At 37.5% G+C, this 16,550-nt stretch overlaps 1 protein-coding gene across 1 annotated transcript; it reads right to left on the bottom strand.

The window, feature by feature from the left end:
* Nucleotides 1-2,149: 2,149 nt before the first annotated feature.
* On the bottom strand, nt 2,150-13,351 carry LOC5501727 (acid-sensing ion channel 1B). Its single transcript, XM_048721164.1, has 6 exons — nt 12,022-13,351; nt 11,454-11,616; nt 9,418-9,477; nt 8,399-8,603; nt 6,557-6,648; nt 2,150-4,507 (listed from the first exon to the last, which is right to left on the bottom strand). The coding sequence occupies exons 1-6, from the start codon at nt 12,817-12,819 to the stop codon at nt 4,320-4,322; spliced, it is 1,506 nt and encodes a 501-aa protein (XP_048577121.1). The 5' UTR covers nt 12,820-13,351; the 3' UTR covers nt 2,150-4,319.
* Between the last annotated feature and the right edge of the window lie 3,199 nt (nt 13,352-16,550).

Below are 16,550 nucleotides of genomic sequence, written 5' to 3'. Positions count from 1 at the left end.
CGTTTTTTCCCCACAAATTGCTTAAAGTCCATATAACCTTTCAAAGTTGATAGACTTTGTCAGTTCTTTTTATTTTCTTCTTCCAAATGGTATGTGGTTCGTATGGACCCTATAAAACACGAGTTCGCGCGAATAACTCAAATCTGTAATATTGTGTTATTTTGGTCTACCTTTGGAAAAATGGCCGTGAATTGAAAGGCCCGGGTCCAGTCATTTGTGACGTAGATCGAGATGCCAACCAAATTACATGAGTCTATCTACCCGCGGGGTCTTAATAGTGATGACTTTTTTTGTAGTAGGAACCCACGTAGAGATGTGTAAATTTTATTTATCCATAGCGCGCGCTATTCTAGAAAATGCGCGTTTTTGTCAGTTGTAATGTTTTTGCGTCTCGCGCCACTATTCTGATGTAAATAAGCTTGTAACGATTCACCTTTTTCAGTCTGCCCTGAAGAAGTCTTATTAAAGACGAAAATTTGGCAAAGTCGATTTCCAGTTTTTGGTGTATTGTATTCATTGTTCTGGTACGAGATCGCGACAGTTTGAACTTTTTGATTCTATCCAAATTACATGAGAAAACATATGCGCGCGCTAAACCGGTTCCCGTCTTCATTTCTTCTTAGTTATTGCTGAAGAACGTTGTGTGGTTACAACTTTTACCGTCATCTTTATATCTCAACCTGGTAGTCAAATGACTATTTAACTTCAGGAAACAAATGTGCAAAATTAAGCAGATATTTTTTAGTCTTTGAATTGTTTTTGCATTGTGCTCGCGCGCTGCATTTGCAATCAAGAATGGCGACATTCTCACGAGCGCGCGCTGTTTTTGAAACCTACAACAAAACGATATTTTCTTTTTTCGCATACAATGCTCGACTTTAAATTATTCTTCGCTTCATTGTGGGTAGCATTGCAATAGAAAACAATTCGCCAATATTTTGTGGTATTGCCGTCTCTGAATTTTAACGTATTTAAGGAAAATACGTTGTTTCAGATTTTCTCGCCAAAACTTGGAATTATTCCCTCGATTCAATCTCCTTTCGCGCGGCCAGGAAAATTTTCAAAGATCTGTAGAAAATTCAAATATCAATCAAATTCAATTCCCTTTTAAGAGTTTGAAAGTTTGTCTATGCTTTGTTTTGGCTAGATTGATATAAGTGAAAGGTTTTAAGAACTTTAAGAAACAGAACTACCGAAAGCTGTGATACCCTCCCTCATGAGCCATCAATGCGATCCATTGTCAAGCATCTTGTGTAAATATTTTTCTATTTTCCCCGAAATGATCGTAAATTCGAAATAATGCTTGGAGATGTATACCGAACGGTATTGCGATTACATCATCGCTAGAGTCCACCCTAAGTTAGATTTTTTTCGATCTTTGACCATGTTCATTCCTTACTGTCCCCCAGGGTTTATTTTCCTTGTGAGTGAAACGTAAATAACAATAACAATAACAATAACAATAACAATAACAATAACAATAACAATAACAATAACAATAACAATAACAATAACAATAACAATAACAATAACAATAACAATAACAATAACAATAACAATAACAATAACAATAACAATAACAATAACAATAACAATAACAATAACAATAACAATAACAATAACAATAACAATAACAATAACAATAACAATAACAATAACAATAACAATAACAATAACAATAACAATAACAATAACAATAACAATAACAATAACAATAACAATAACAATAACAATAACAATAACAATAACAATAACAATAACAACCATCACTTTTCCGATGTAGTGGATTCTGGCGTGAACGCCTTAAGTGCAGAGAACCAGTGCCCCCTCTTTGGCCGCAAAAACACAGTGTATTCCTTTTAAAGGCCTGGATAAACTAGGCGACATGTCGAGCGCGTCTCTTATTAACTGTTTCCTGTTTGGCCACTTCCAAAAACATGTAGTGCGCGACAAATTTTGTAACGCGCGACACTAATATAATTTTTAACTATCCGAGAAATATTTCTTTGTCGCTGCTACAAGATTTTGGGCGCGCTACAAGTTTAGCTAGGCCTTAAGAACCTCAAAATCCTCTCCGTATAATGATGTCTGTGACTTTCATCCCTCCATCCTATCTGTACCAGGGCAAAAATAAGATATTGATCCTTTCTTTGTATTTTACAGTTTTATTGTTTTTATTCTTGCTCGTGGTAATTTAATTAACAACAATCTGTTCTTATTTTTTTCAATATGCATACTAAAATGAATGCATTTTGTTGGCGCCGATAATGATATACACAGGCGCGTGGGTGCGCGTACACCCCCACACACCCTCCCCCTCAACCTTGGCCGCCAAAAAGAGGGTCATTTTTTATTGAAGAATCGATCCTCCTTCCATATGATACCTAAGACTGCTCATCCCCCGCCCTCCCCTCAAAAGATCCTGGCTACGTGCTGATGCACACATACGTGTCTGGGTACCACCATATGACGCAATGATTTTTTTTTTAATTTTAAGATACGTCTTCTCGATGGATTATTAGCCTCCGATTACCGTAAATTATTTAAAAAACGACCGGAATTTTGATGGTCCGAGGGGGAGGGGTATTTAATGGATAGGGGGCGTTTATTATATCATTTACGGTATATAATTAATGCAACTAATGTGCGGAGAAAATGACAAAGTACGAGCAATGGTACTTTTATAATCTGCACTATCATTAACCGTGAGGTATCCTGTGTTAGCGTCTATGCTTAGTCAGCGGTAATCCTATGTGGTAATTGGGAATGCAGTTTACCCTGCACACGCTGTCGAGTGTCATTAGGAACACGGTGGCGAAAACGTCTAGCTAGACGCCATATTGAATTTTACACAGAATAAAAAAATGATGGCTCAACTGATCCGCTGACACAAACGCAGGTGCTTACACAGGGATTCCACATCGTGAGGACCTGCGGTATAAAGGCGCGCGCCTGCTCCAAGTCGTTATTCGCACTAGATCAGGTCAAGTGCAGAGCTCCGTCAATCTCGAAAGAGCAGAGCCGTAGATTAACTTTGATCATTTCAACGTTGAAAATAATGTTCTGTATACACAAGGCAATAACGGCGAGCTTCTTGGGAGTAGTTTTCTACGGCAACAACGACAAAAATTATAATTGAAAGTAAAATTCAAAAACATCGCGCGCTGTTCTTTCGCGCGCGTGTGAAAATAACGAAACCTGAAAACGTTTTTGCTCCATTCTCTATTATCTGTCCAGGCACCAGAAAAGATTGAAGATTTAGACTTTGTCGAATTAATTAATTGTCTTTGCACTATTGATGTTTAAGACATTATTTCGAACTTGATCATATCTCTTTTGCTTCTTTTTATGGAGTTCTGTACTCGACAAAGTCTAGCGAGAATGACGTGATGATGTAACCGCTATTATTTTTGGTTCTCTAACCACATTTAACCGAACGACTATGACCCACTTACCTGGGGGAGGTACCGGTTTTTACTTATTCGCTGTTACAAAGTCTTTACAAGATTTTTTTATTGTCATATGTGATATATGTGTTATATACAGTAACACATATACAGTGTTACTGTGAGTATTGCAATTGTTTTCACATGTGTGTTTCTTCAAGTTCGTTTGTGAGAGTGCCTTACAAGTGTCTCTTCAAGTATTTAGTGTAATGGGGCTTCGGTACGTACCCATATTTATATGCTCCTAAGACGTCGTCCCTTAGGTAATCCGACACTGACACCCATGGAAAGCTGTAAGCTATGTTTAGATAAGGCTTCAGCCAATGGGCGTTCGAGGAATGATTTACCACCCATGGGTGTGTCGGTTTGTTACCCTTGGGCTACCGTGACTCACGTAATGTTTACATGTTGCTACTGACTACGGTTGTCACACAATAACTGCTAGCTGTGCTAGTGCGCATGGCAAGCTACACACGTGATTAATATGATTTACAGCATTCTAATCATTTTTGCACTCAAACTCTTAGGGTAAACCTTGTGTGAACTCAGACTTAACTTTCCTTATGTAGTTAACGGATACAGGACTAAAGCAAATGCTCAAAACTCTGTTCTCCAGTACCACTTGAAAAGCGGTACGCCTATAAGTTTCCAAAGCAAAAGTTCAATCTGCTAAAAATATGAACTGCTTGACTAAGCAATTTCCATGCGAGCGTTTTATATTTGCCTGTCAAACGCAATAGGTTAACTAAACAAAATGCTTTTTGTTCCGTGGACTTCAATATGCTGACAGCCGATCGGTATATAATTTCTAGATGCTAAATATGTCTTCACTACATGTTCAACTTATTCCTGCGTGACAGACGCGCGCGACTTTTATACCGTAGGTCCTTGTTTAAAAGCAAACGCATTCTGTGATTCTTGCGGTTCTACTGTAACGGTGTTGACACCCTTCTTATTGGAAGAAATCCTGTTGAGAAACTTCATCACAAGAAGATCAAAGAACTCCAGGACTGTTAGCAGACTCATACCCAGGAACAGACCGAGGTAACCTCCGATCATCGCTACAAAATAGGTAATAATATGTCAAGCAGCATGTTACATAATTTGTTCCTAGCCGGCGTAGCGGCTCAGGGAGAGAGGGGGAAGGATAGGGGACTGGGGCCGAGAGGCAGAAAAGGGGAGCCTGAGGGAGTGCTATGACAATGCAACGATGACAAAAACACAAAAAATATTCGCAAATTTACACTGACAAATTGTTGAAGAAAAAAGAGAAAAGGAAAGAAGAGTAAAAAAAAATGTTAAGTTGAGTAGCAACGGCTAAAAGTTGAGATAAAAGCGGCAGTTGTTTACAAAATATTTCACAGTTGGTTGAAGAAAAAAATGTTTAACTTTTTTTCTTTAAAGAAACCACAAAACAGGATATTTGAGGGAGAGTCGCCGTTTCAAGATCCTTGTAGTAAGAGGGGAGGGCATTAAAAAGAGAGACGATACTGGAGAGAGAAAGAGAAATGATACTTGAGAGAGAAAGAGAGATGATACTGGAGAGAGAAAGAGAGATGATACTGGAGAGAGAAAGAGAGATGATACTGCAGAGAGAAAGAGAGATGTTACTGGAGAGAGATAGAGAGATGATACTGATGAGAGAAAGAGAGATTATACTGGAGAGAGAAAGAGAAATGATACTGGAGAGAGAAAGAGAGATGATACTGGAGAGAGAAAGAGAGATGATACTGGAGAGAGAAAGAGAGATGATACTGGAGAGAGAAAGAGAGATGATACTGGAGAGAGAAAGAGAGATGATACTGGAGAGAGAAAGAGAGATGATACTGGAGAGAGAAAGAGAGATGATACTGGAGAGAGAAAGAGAGATGTTACTGGAGAGAGAAAGAGAGATGATACTGGAGAGAGAAAGAGAGATGATACTGGAGAGAGAAAGAGAGATGTTACTGGAGAGAGAAAGAGAGATGATACTGGAGAGAGAAAGAGAGATGATACTGGAGAGAGAAAGAGAGATGTTACTGGAGAGAGAAAGAGAGATGATACTGGAGAGAGAAAGAGAGATGATACTGGAGAGAGAAAGAGAGATGATACTGGAGAGAGAAAGAGAGATGATACTGGAGAGAGAAAGAGAGATGATACTGGAGAGAGAAAGAGAGATGTTACTGGAGAGAGAAAGAGAGATGATACTGGAGAGAGAAAGAGAGATAATACTGGAGAGAGAAAGAGAGATGATAATGGAGAGAGAAAGAGAGATGTTACTGGAGAGAGAAAGAGAGATGATACTGATGAGAGAAAGAGAGATGATACTGGAAAGAGAAAGAGAGATGATACTGGAGAGAAAAAAAAAGATGATACTGGAGAGAGAAAGAAAGATGATACTGGAAAGAGAAAGAGAGATGATACTGATGAGAGAAAGAGAGATGATACTGGAAAGAGAAAGAGAGATGATACTGGAGAGAGAAAGAGAGATGATACTGGAGAAAGAAAGAGAGATGATACTGGAGAGAGAAAGAGAGATGATACTGGAGAGAGAAAGAGAGATGATACTGGAGAGAGAAAGAGAGATGATACTGGAGAGAGAAAGAGAGATGATACTGGAGAGAGAAAGAGAGATGATACTGGAGAGAGAAAGAGAGATGTTACTGGAGAGAGAAAGAGAGATGATACTGGAGAGAGAAAGAGAGATGATACTGGAGAGAGAAAAAGAGAGATGATTGGGTAACGCGCCAAGTCAAAAACTTGAAATTCTGTCACGTCACGTAATTATAACAGTTCTCGTGGTTATAGTGATAGTTTGACAAGACCATGTTATTAGGTGATGCTCCGTGTAAGAACTAAGCATCCCAACGGCAGATGCACGCTAAAATGTCAAAAATGCTTTTGTTTATTCTAGAAATTTGATTGGCCAAGACAAAACATTATAGCATAAAAAAATTTCATACACGATGAAAGGCTGAAAAAAAATACATGCAGCCCTAACAGACAGAAAAAAATGCATACAAAGATTAAAAAAGAAATTCATGCACGTCCTGGAGACGTTTTCTAATGGGGCTTCCCTAAGCAATTCTCTAGGCTGGTTTGTTTTACAAAATATTAAGAGTAAAACCCACCTATAAGCGACCATCTGTCAAACGAGGGTTTCTGCTCAATCAAGTCATAACTGAGCTCCTCGAAGTAGACGTCAAGTGAGGCAACATTTTCCCTGTGAAAAAAAGAAAAAAAAATTTATTAAAATCTGAAAATTTGGCCCTTAAATTGACATTATTTAAGGTTGGTGCAGCCTAATTGGGAGGTGTTTTTATTTTCCCAAAATCATATGGGTCTTGTAGAACTACCCTGAGGCCACCTAAATTGTAAGAAAAAAATAGGGATCACCGTGCATTTATGAAATATGCGTCATCAAAGGTGTTAAAAATAGCTGTGTCAGCAAAATCTAAAATAAAATATTTTCACTTGAAAATTTCACAAGAGTTGTCTTATTTTTACTTAAAACATTCCAGGTGTGATAATCTTGTCATCTAATCACATAAATATAAAGAATTCCCATAAAACTAATGCATAAATAGGGTTCATTTCTGATGTTTGTGCTCATTTTAACAACGAGAACTCGATACAAAACGTGTAAAATTGTAGTCATGTCATAATTTATTTTTAATTTGATGGGATGTTTTAGAAATTCAACTTTAAAAAATAGGGGTCATCGTGCATTTTTTTTTTTTTTTTTTACCTTAAAGCTCCGAAATACAGTTTATACACCCCGGTGAGTACCATTTTGACTTTTAGTGACATTGCAGTTACTGGTTGAAAATCATGGCGAAATATTGCTTTTTTGGAAAAATACACAAGCGTCATTAATCCTTAATTGAGCAGAACACCTAATTTGATCATTTTTTGAAAATATTGTGAAAAAGGGTTGAGACACCAAAAAATATTACGAAAGACGATCGCGCGCACGAAAAAAACGTGCTCGGGCATAGACAAACAGAGGAAAATTTGCGCATATTTCTATTCCTGTACATGTTATACGTGAATCTACATTGTCGTAAATACCCATCATTTTTTTATCCGTTTGGACATGTGACAATATAACTTGTGTATGAAAAACAAGCGTGAGTTTGCTTTCTTGAATGCGCAGACGAGGATGCGCAAGGACAATAAGGGACACCAACCTTTAACGCCTACCACATTATTTATCGCTAAAAGGTGGATCATACTTTTTCTACGCTGCGCATCCCCCCTCCCCTACCCCACCCCCCTGGTCATTTTGGCTGCCTTGGCAGAAGTTCGATGCAAAAAAAGACATGGATGTGACCTCTTCTGCTGACACACAAGAGTGGTAAATATCTTCCCCTACCAGGGGCTCATAAGTAGGGGCAATCATCTGTATTATATAAGTGTCACGGCGTTTCCGAGGATCAGGCTATTTTTAGACGCGCGCGCACGAACGGGCCAATCACCTTGACGTTGGTCGCGCGCGCGAGTGACGTGAGGCTGGTCGCGCGCGCGAGTGACGTGAGGCTGCACGCGCAAATTGCAGTTAGGAAGAATATTTTTTCATCCATCATCCGTCGGTTTTGTTTGTATACCAAAAAAATGCAAGCTAGAATTCAAAGTCGTAGGTAGGGTTGGATGATTCATATAAAAGAAGACAGCAACAAAAGTCAAAGTACCGAAGAGAGAACATAGCTTTTTGTCTGAGACTGCGCGTGCAGTTGAGCTCAGCCAAAACGTCAACACAAAGGTCGAATCTGATTGGCTCATCTGCGCGTCTAAAAATAGCCTGATCCTAGGAAACGCCGTGACACCTATATAGTACCAGAACATGGGGAAGTTGATTGCCCCTACTTATGAGCCCCTGCCCCTACCTAAAACCTTGCTTTCCATCACCACTTTCGTCTTGCGCGACTTTGTAGTGTGGGTATGTCGTAATCTTCTCTAAAGACTTTCTCTACCTGAAAAACGTTTTTCGTTCCCCCTCTTTCATCTTTTCTATGTCGTCAAACTCGCTTCCATTTGGTAGTAGGTATGTTGGAATGTCTCTTGCGATGGCGTTACTTATAGCCGACGCGTAAGAAAGCTTGGTCTCGTACTTGGTGTAGTAACACGGTACAGGGCATGACTTTTTGAAGCATTCTGCCGCCTCCCGTGGATAGGGCCCTAATAAGAATGGACATTGTTAAATTCTAAAAGCAAAATGTGCCGTGAAAGCAAAAAGAAAATCGAAATATATTTCAAAATTTTTAACAGCAGCGGATCTAGGGGAAGGGTTGTTAGAGGGTCTAAACCCCCTTTTTGACTGCCAGAAACAAATATGTAACAAAACAAATACCCCCTCCCCCCTCTGTCACGGTGAGCCAAACGCCACACGCTGCATATCAATCAATGGCTGTCGTTTTTCTCAATGGTCCAAAAGAGCCTGGGGCGAGCGCGCGGGAGACCTGTGATATTCTAAATCGTTAGGGACTAGGCTCCATTTCTAAGATGGCTGCCAGCAAAATCGTAGTAAACACGAATTCCTGTGGAATTAGGGAAATGACTGAGCGAGCTATGAAAACGACAGTTTTTAAAACAAGAGTGACTGATATATGAAAGCTAGATCCGCCCCTGCTTAGAAATAATAAATAGGTAGAGGAAATTACGGAAGAATAGAGTGTGGTAGGATAAAGTACAGCTAGCACGTACAGCGCTTTCATTGGAAACCCACATAAGGTAATTTTTTGCCTTCTTTAGAATGCAATACAACGCAATGATGATTAAACCTCGTTAAAAAAAAGTATATTTCAACGCGAACAGATTGAGAATAAAATGGGAATATAACATTTGGTGCCTTTCTTTCGAAATCCAGAGCGGTAATAAAACAATTTTCAAAATTGGGATTAGGGAATGTGGCTCAATATTAGCTACTCATTATCTTGAAAGTACAAAGGTCTTCAGCGCATGATTATTCAGGAATTTTCAGTCTTCGACTTACCATTATATGTTGGGTAGATGCACTCAAATGTGTCGTTTAAAGAGCAGAGTGGCACATCCTCTGAAAAGAAAGACTTAATCAGTGTTTTTGTACAACGTATTTTTAATTTGACTGGTATACAATTTTTAAAATTCAAAATATTGTTATTAAGTTTAGAAATTCATATAAAAATTTATACGATCCAAAATACTTCCAAATTGTAAAAGCAGTGTGTCTATTGAAAGTTTCTTTGAGGGTGTTACTGACAATTAAGAGCGGGTGGCTTTTTAATTAGCGCGGATTCTAATACAGTGTGTTGCCCCAATTACGGACGGTTTTTGCATTTAGCAACACAACGTTTTGGCTATTAAAAGAACACTTTTGATATTTTGCCAGAAACAAGATTGGACCATAACCTAATAAAATATTTATAATATATATATATATATATACATATTTTTTCAAGTTTAGGGCGCTGTGCTCGAAAAGTATGTGTCACTGATTTGCTCTAACCCCGGTCAACTGGCCCCAATTCCGGACACAAACTTCAAGGACGATTTTCGTAACTTCTCCCATATATTTCCAATGCTTTTAAAATTATAATAAGAATTTATTTTATTTAACAAAGCCATCTTTAATTATGTGGATCTACGAAGAGTATTTTAGGAATTGTTTACTTGATAATTGCGCGCACTCTAAATCAAAAATTCATCGTTTGAATCCGTCGAAAAAATAATTATGAAATTTGACATATAACAATAATCCTATTAAGTTTTACTGATTCATCTTAATAAAAATGCAACAAATATTTTTCTCACTTAATCTTGTTTTGACCTTTCGCCGTAGATAGACGGCTTTGTATCAATATCTGTCAAACGTAGCGGCGTTTTTACTTTACTTACTTCTGAATGGGTTCCCCCAAAAATTGACTCTAAAAAGTCACATTCAAAATAATTATTGTAACCTGGTGATAAAAGCGTCGAGAAAGAAACAAACTTATATCCCGGACGTGCTTAAAAGGCTGTAATTTATACTTTTGGCTGTCTACATAGCCCGTGTTTAGAAAGTTTGACGAACTAAATATTTGTAACATTTTTACCAGCTGCTAATAATGTTGCAATTTTTTGCGACCGTTGTCTTTATCATATGATTGCATAAATTGACACGTTCTTTTATGTACCTAAATCCCTCCAGAATGTTTTTTAAATGCAAAAAATAATTTCCATTATCTTTTTAAACAACTTATTTCCACTTTCCACACTTCGTAAATTTTCAAAACGCTTTCATTCTTCTAAATTAGTAGCGAGATTAAAGAACTTCTATTCTATTGTAAAAGTATTTTACAGTGCTTCATTCCCACCAAAAAAGTTGGTATTTTTTTTAACTCCAATTTACCAGAAAGACTGGTTTATGTAAAGCGTTAAATTCACTGCATCGTTAACTTTCAAACTACGCGCACAAAAGTTTGAGTCAGCTTCAAATAAACTTGAATTTTCTCGCTGGTAATAACGCCAACGACGTAATTACTACAGCACACGTGATTATGAGATGTAGTTATTATCAATTAAGGTCACATAAGATGTTTTTTTCGCTTTCGTATATTTTAAAGAGTCTTTCGATGCAAACTGTCCTGAATTGGGTACCGTCCGTGATTGGGGCAATACGCTGTAGATTCTTTAGTCTCTTGTTGGTTGAGGTTTCCGTCGTATGGCGATTGCCGCTTTAAACAGTGTCTGTCATCCGCCATTTTGTCGTCCTAGCAAAGTACCAAGTGTGAAAAAGCATCCATTTCCATCGGCGGATTTGGGGAAGCCAATGCGATATTTTCGGTTGAACTTGGTAAATTAAGTACCAAACTTTATTTTTAGACTTTTATTTCGAGATTTTAGTACATATGTGACTTCAATTATTAAATCAAAACAATAACAAGGTGTTACTGACAAGGGCACTTAAAGACTTAGTCTCGAATGGCCGCCATTTCAACTAGCGCGCTAGCTTCGGCTTCAGGACACCGAGTAAGAGACAGTGAGTAAGGCTACCGGAATCCATAAACTCACTTGTGATTTCAAAGATTGGCTGGCAGCCGCATTTTTTTATCCCGTAGTCATGGAGACACTGCTTGCTACAGATTGCCATGGTATAGTTCACATTGAAGTATCGGTTGAAGTCAGTAATGTTCTCTCCGCATTCGGTGCGATATGGTGCCTTCAGGTTGACGTACTATGTAATAAAGAAATGCAAATGATTTGATTCTTGTGTGATTCCATAAAATATTCATTACATCACGCATCCAAGAACCCTTATAATATAATAATAACGCTTCGTAAAAAAGGACATTGTGTTTTTCTTGAAATAAGGACACCATGCTAATAAGGAAATTGCGTTTTTGTGCACAAACAGTCAATTCCTCATTCATAAGCGTACAAGCGTACAAGGACGTTTTTAGGGTACAAATGGTTATCTTATACATGGTATTTCATTTATTTCGTTGTAATTGTCTCTCGCTATTCTTCTATAAAAGGCAGAGGCGGAGTCAAGTTGCTATCGATGACCCTATATTTTGGCTATCTAGTTCTGATAGGTGCTGTACACCTTGCTGTCTTTTGTTATCATGAGTTTTCTCACCTTCTTCATCCTGACTGAGCAGAATGTATGCGTTCCCGGCTGTAAGGCAAATCCGGTCTCCTCTATCATCGGGTGTTCTCGAGGGTCGTGAACAAGAACTTTGAAGCCCGCTTGAAGTCCATATAAATTACTGACATGGTCTTTCTCCTCGACATTTAAACGCAATTGCAATCCACTGATTGGCCCAATACTGTCTACTTTTAGCCCAAACTGGCCATCCGAATTGAACGTATGGCAAGATCCATATCGAAGGTGTTCAAATGTAGAGAAGCTATTCTTGCCACACTCTTTGCCGCTGTATTTGCAAGGTTCTAGCCATTTTAGCGAGAGAATCCCATCGATGGAATGTGCGTACGAACGCAAGGACTTACCCAGCATAGGCCCTCTTTGTGTGTAGTTTTCTAGCGAAAATTGTGAAAACTTCGATTTTTGAGAACTATCCCGCGGGGCTGACATTAGGAAGATGATTCCATTTATTATATTATTCGAATCTTGAGTTGATAAATTGAAAAGATTCCCATAATTTTGAGCATACCTTGACTTGCTGATAGGGTTGAAGTTGCATATTGTAACTGCTGGAAAGTTCATCTCTTTGTGCCATTCCGTCATCATCACAGTTGATACGGGCCAACTGTAAAACGAAGTAATCGAAAGAAAAGACTGGTAAAAAAAGCCAGCAAACCCCGCTAAAACCACAAACAACCAGAAAGCTCTTCGGAGGAAGTTATTCTCTGTAAGGTAGCGAGCACCGTGTAAGCTAGTATTGCACAAGAAACCTTTCCAACTTGTGTCCGCCATGACTGACGGCGACTCTAAGCGTCTAATTTATGAATGCAAGTGGCTACAAATTGCATTTTTCAAAGAACAAAGGATGTGCATAATCATTTTAAAGTATCAATAGTGAAATATTTATTAATCCAAAAAGTAGCCTAGACTCTACATGGTTCCGTTTACCGAATAGGAAAAGCAGCATGAAAGGTAATTTTGCTCCAAAACGCATTTTATATGCAAATAATGAATAACCATCTATTTAAAGGCAAAATAAGTCTTATTTCATTTGACGTTTTTTCCCCACAAATTGCTTAAAGTCCATATAACCTTTCAAAGTTGATAGACTTTGTCAGTTCTTTTCATTTTCTTCTTCCAAATGGTATGTGGTTCGTATGGACAATATAAAACACGAGTTCGCGCGAAAAATCTGTAATATTGTGTTATTTTGGTCAACCTTTGGAAAAATGGCCGTGAATTGAAAGGCCCGGGTCCAGTCATTTGTGACGTAGATCGAGATGCCAACCAAATTACATGAGTCTATCTACCCGCGGGGTCTTAATAGTGATGACTTTTTTTGTAGTAGGAACCCACGTAGAGATGTGTAAATTCTATTTATCCATAGCGCGCGCTATTCTAGAAAATGCGCGTTTTTGTCAGTTGTAATGTTTCTGCGTCTCGCGCCACTATTCTGATGTAAATAAGCTTGTAACGATTCACCTTTTTCAGTCTGCCCTGAAGAAGTCTTATTAAAGACGAAAATTTGGCAAAGTCGATTTCCAGTTTTTGGTGTATTGTATTCATTGTTCTGGTACGAGATCGCGACAGTTTGAGCTCTTTGATTCTATCCAAATTACATGAGAAAACATATGCGCGCGCTAAACCGGTTCCCGTCTTCATTTCTTCTTAGTTATTGCTGAAGAACGTTGTGTGGTTACAACTTTTACCGTCATCTTTATATCTCAACCTGGTAGTCAAATGACTTTTTAACTTCAGGAAACAAATGTGCAAAATTAAGCAGATATTTTTTAGTCTTTGAATTGTTTTTGCATTGTGCTCGCGCGCTGCATTTGCAATCAAGAATGGCGACATTCTCACGAGCGCGCGCTGTTTTTGAAACCTACAACAAAACGATATTTTCTTTTTTCGCATACAATGCTCGACTTTAAATTATTCTTCGCTTCATTGTGGGTAGCATTGCAATAGAAAACAATTCGCCAATATTTTGTGGTATTGCCGTCTCTGAATTTTAACGGATTTAAGGAAAATACGTTGTTTCAGATTTTCTCGCCAAAACTTGGAATTATTCTCTCGATTCAATCTCCTTTCGCGCGGCCAGGAAAATTTTCAAAGATCTGTAGAAAATTTAAATTTCAATCAAATTCAATTCCCTTTTCAGAGTTTGAAAGTTTGTCTATGCTTTGTTTTGGCTAGATTGATATAAGTGAAAGGTTTTAAGAACTTTATTAAGAAACAGAACTACCGAAAGCTGTGATACCCTCCCTCATGTGCCATCAATGCGATCCATTGTCAAGCATCTTGTGTAAATATTTTTCTATTTTCCCCGAAATGATCGTAAATTCGAAATAATGCTTAGAGATGTATACCGAACGGTATTTCGATTACATCATCGCTAGAGTCCACCCTAAGTTAGATTTTTTTCGATCTTTGACCATGTTCATTCCTTACTGTCCCCCAGGGTTTATTTTCCTTGTGATTGAAACGTTAGATAACAATAACAGTAACAATAACAATAACAATAACAATAACAATAACAATAACAATAACAATAACAATAACAATAACAATAACAATAACAATAACAATAACAATAACAATAACAATAACAATAACAATAACAATAACAATAACAATAACAATAACAATAACAATAACAATAACAATAACAATAACAATAACAATAACAATAACAATAACAATAACAATAACAATAACAATAACAATAACAATAACAATAACAATAACAATAACAATAACAATAACAATAACAATAACAATAACAATAACAATAACAATAACAATAACAATAACAATAACAATAACAATAACAATAACAATAACAATAACAATAAGAAAAAGAATGACAATAAGAATAACAATAACAATAACAATAACAATAACAATAACAATAACAATAACAATAACAATAACAATAACAATAACAATAACAATAACAATAACAATAACAATAACAATAACAATAACAATAACAATAACAATAACAATAACAATAACAATAACAATAAGAATAACAATAACAATAACAATAACAATAACAATAACAATAACAATAACAATAACAATAACAATAACAATAACAATAACAATAACAATAACAATAACAATAACAATAACAATAACAATAACAATAACAATAACAATAACAATAACAATAACAATAACAATAACAATAACAATAACAATAACAATAACAATAACAATAACAATAACAATAACAATAACAACCATCACTTTTCCGATGTAGTGCATTCTGGCGTGGCGCCTTAAGTGCAGGGAACCGGTGCCCCCTCTTTGGCCGCAAAAACACAGTGTATTCCTTTTAAAGGCCTGGATAAACTAGGCGACATGTCGAGCGCGTCTCTTATTAACTGTTTCCTGTTTAGCCACTTCCAAAAACATGTAGTGCGCGACAAATTGTGTAACGCGCGACACGAAAATAATTTTTAACTATCCGAGAAATATTTCTTTGTCCTGCTACAAGTTTTTGGGCGTGCTACAAGTTGAGCTAGGCCTTAAGAACCTCAAAATCCTCCCCGTATACTGATGTCTGTGACTTTCATCTCTTCATCCTATCTGTACCAGGGCAAAAATAAGATATTGATCCTTGTTTCGATTCTTGCTAATTGTTTCTTATTCTTGCTCGTGGTAAGTTAATATGCAACAATCTATACTTATTTTTTTCAATATGCATACTAAAATGAATGCATTTTGGTGGCGCCGAAAATGATACACACAGGCGCGTTGGTGCGCGTACGACCCCCCCCCCCCCCCCCCCCCCCCGCCCCCCTCCTCCTCCCTCTTGGCCGCCAAAAAGAGGGTCATTTTTTATTGAAGAATCGATCCTTTTTCCATATGATACCTAAGACTGCTCATCCCCCGCCCTCCCTTCAAAACATCCTGGATACGTGCTGATGCACACATGCGTGTCTGGGTACCACCAGACGCAATGATTTTCCGATAATGTTCTTTTTTTAATTTTAAGATACGTCTTCTCAATGGATTATTAGCCTCCGATTACCGTAAATGATCTAATAAACGACCGGGGCGTTTATTAAATTTCGATGGTCCGAGGGGAAGGGGGGCGTTCAATGGTAGAGGGCGCGCGCCTGGTCCAAGTCGTTATTCTCACTAGATCACGTCAAGTGCAGAGCTCCGTCACTCTCAAAAAAGCAGAGCCGTAGATTCATTTCAACGCGTTGAAAATAATGTTCTGTATACACAAGGCAATAACGGCGAGCTTCTTGGGAGTAGTTTCTACGGCAACAACGACAAAAATTGTGATTGAAAGTAAAATCAAAAAACATCGCGCGCTGTTCTTTTTGTGAAAATAACGAAACCTGAAAACGTTTTTGCTCCAGAATTGCTCCATTCTCTATTATCTGTCCAGGCACCAGAAAAGATTGAAGATTTAGACTTTTTTGAATTAATTAATTGTCTTTGCACTATTGATGTTTAAGACATTATTTTGAACTTGATCATATCTCTTTTGCTTCTTTTTA

This window comes from Nematostella vectensis, chromosome 13 (assembly GCF_932526225.1).
Source record: "Nematostella vectensis chromosome 13, jaNemVect1.1, whole genome shotgun sequence".
In the NCBI taxonomy this organism is placed as follows: Eukaryota; Metazoa; Cnidaria; class Anthozoa; order Actiniaria; family Edwardsiidae; genus Nematostella; species Nematostella vectensis.
This window is presented reverse-complemented; position numbering and strand designations above follow the sequence as displayed.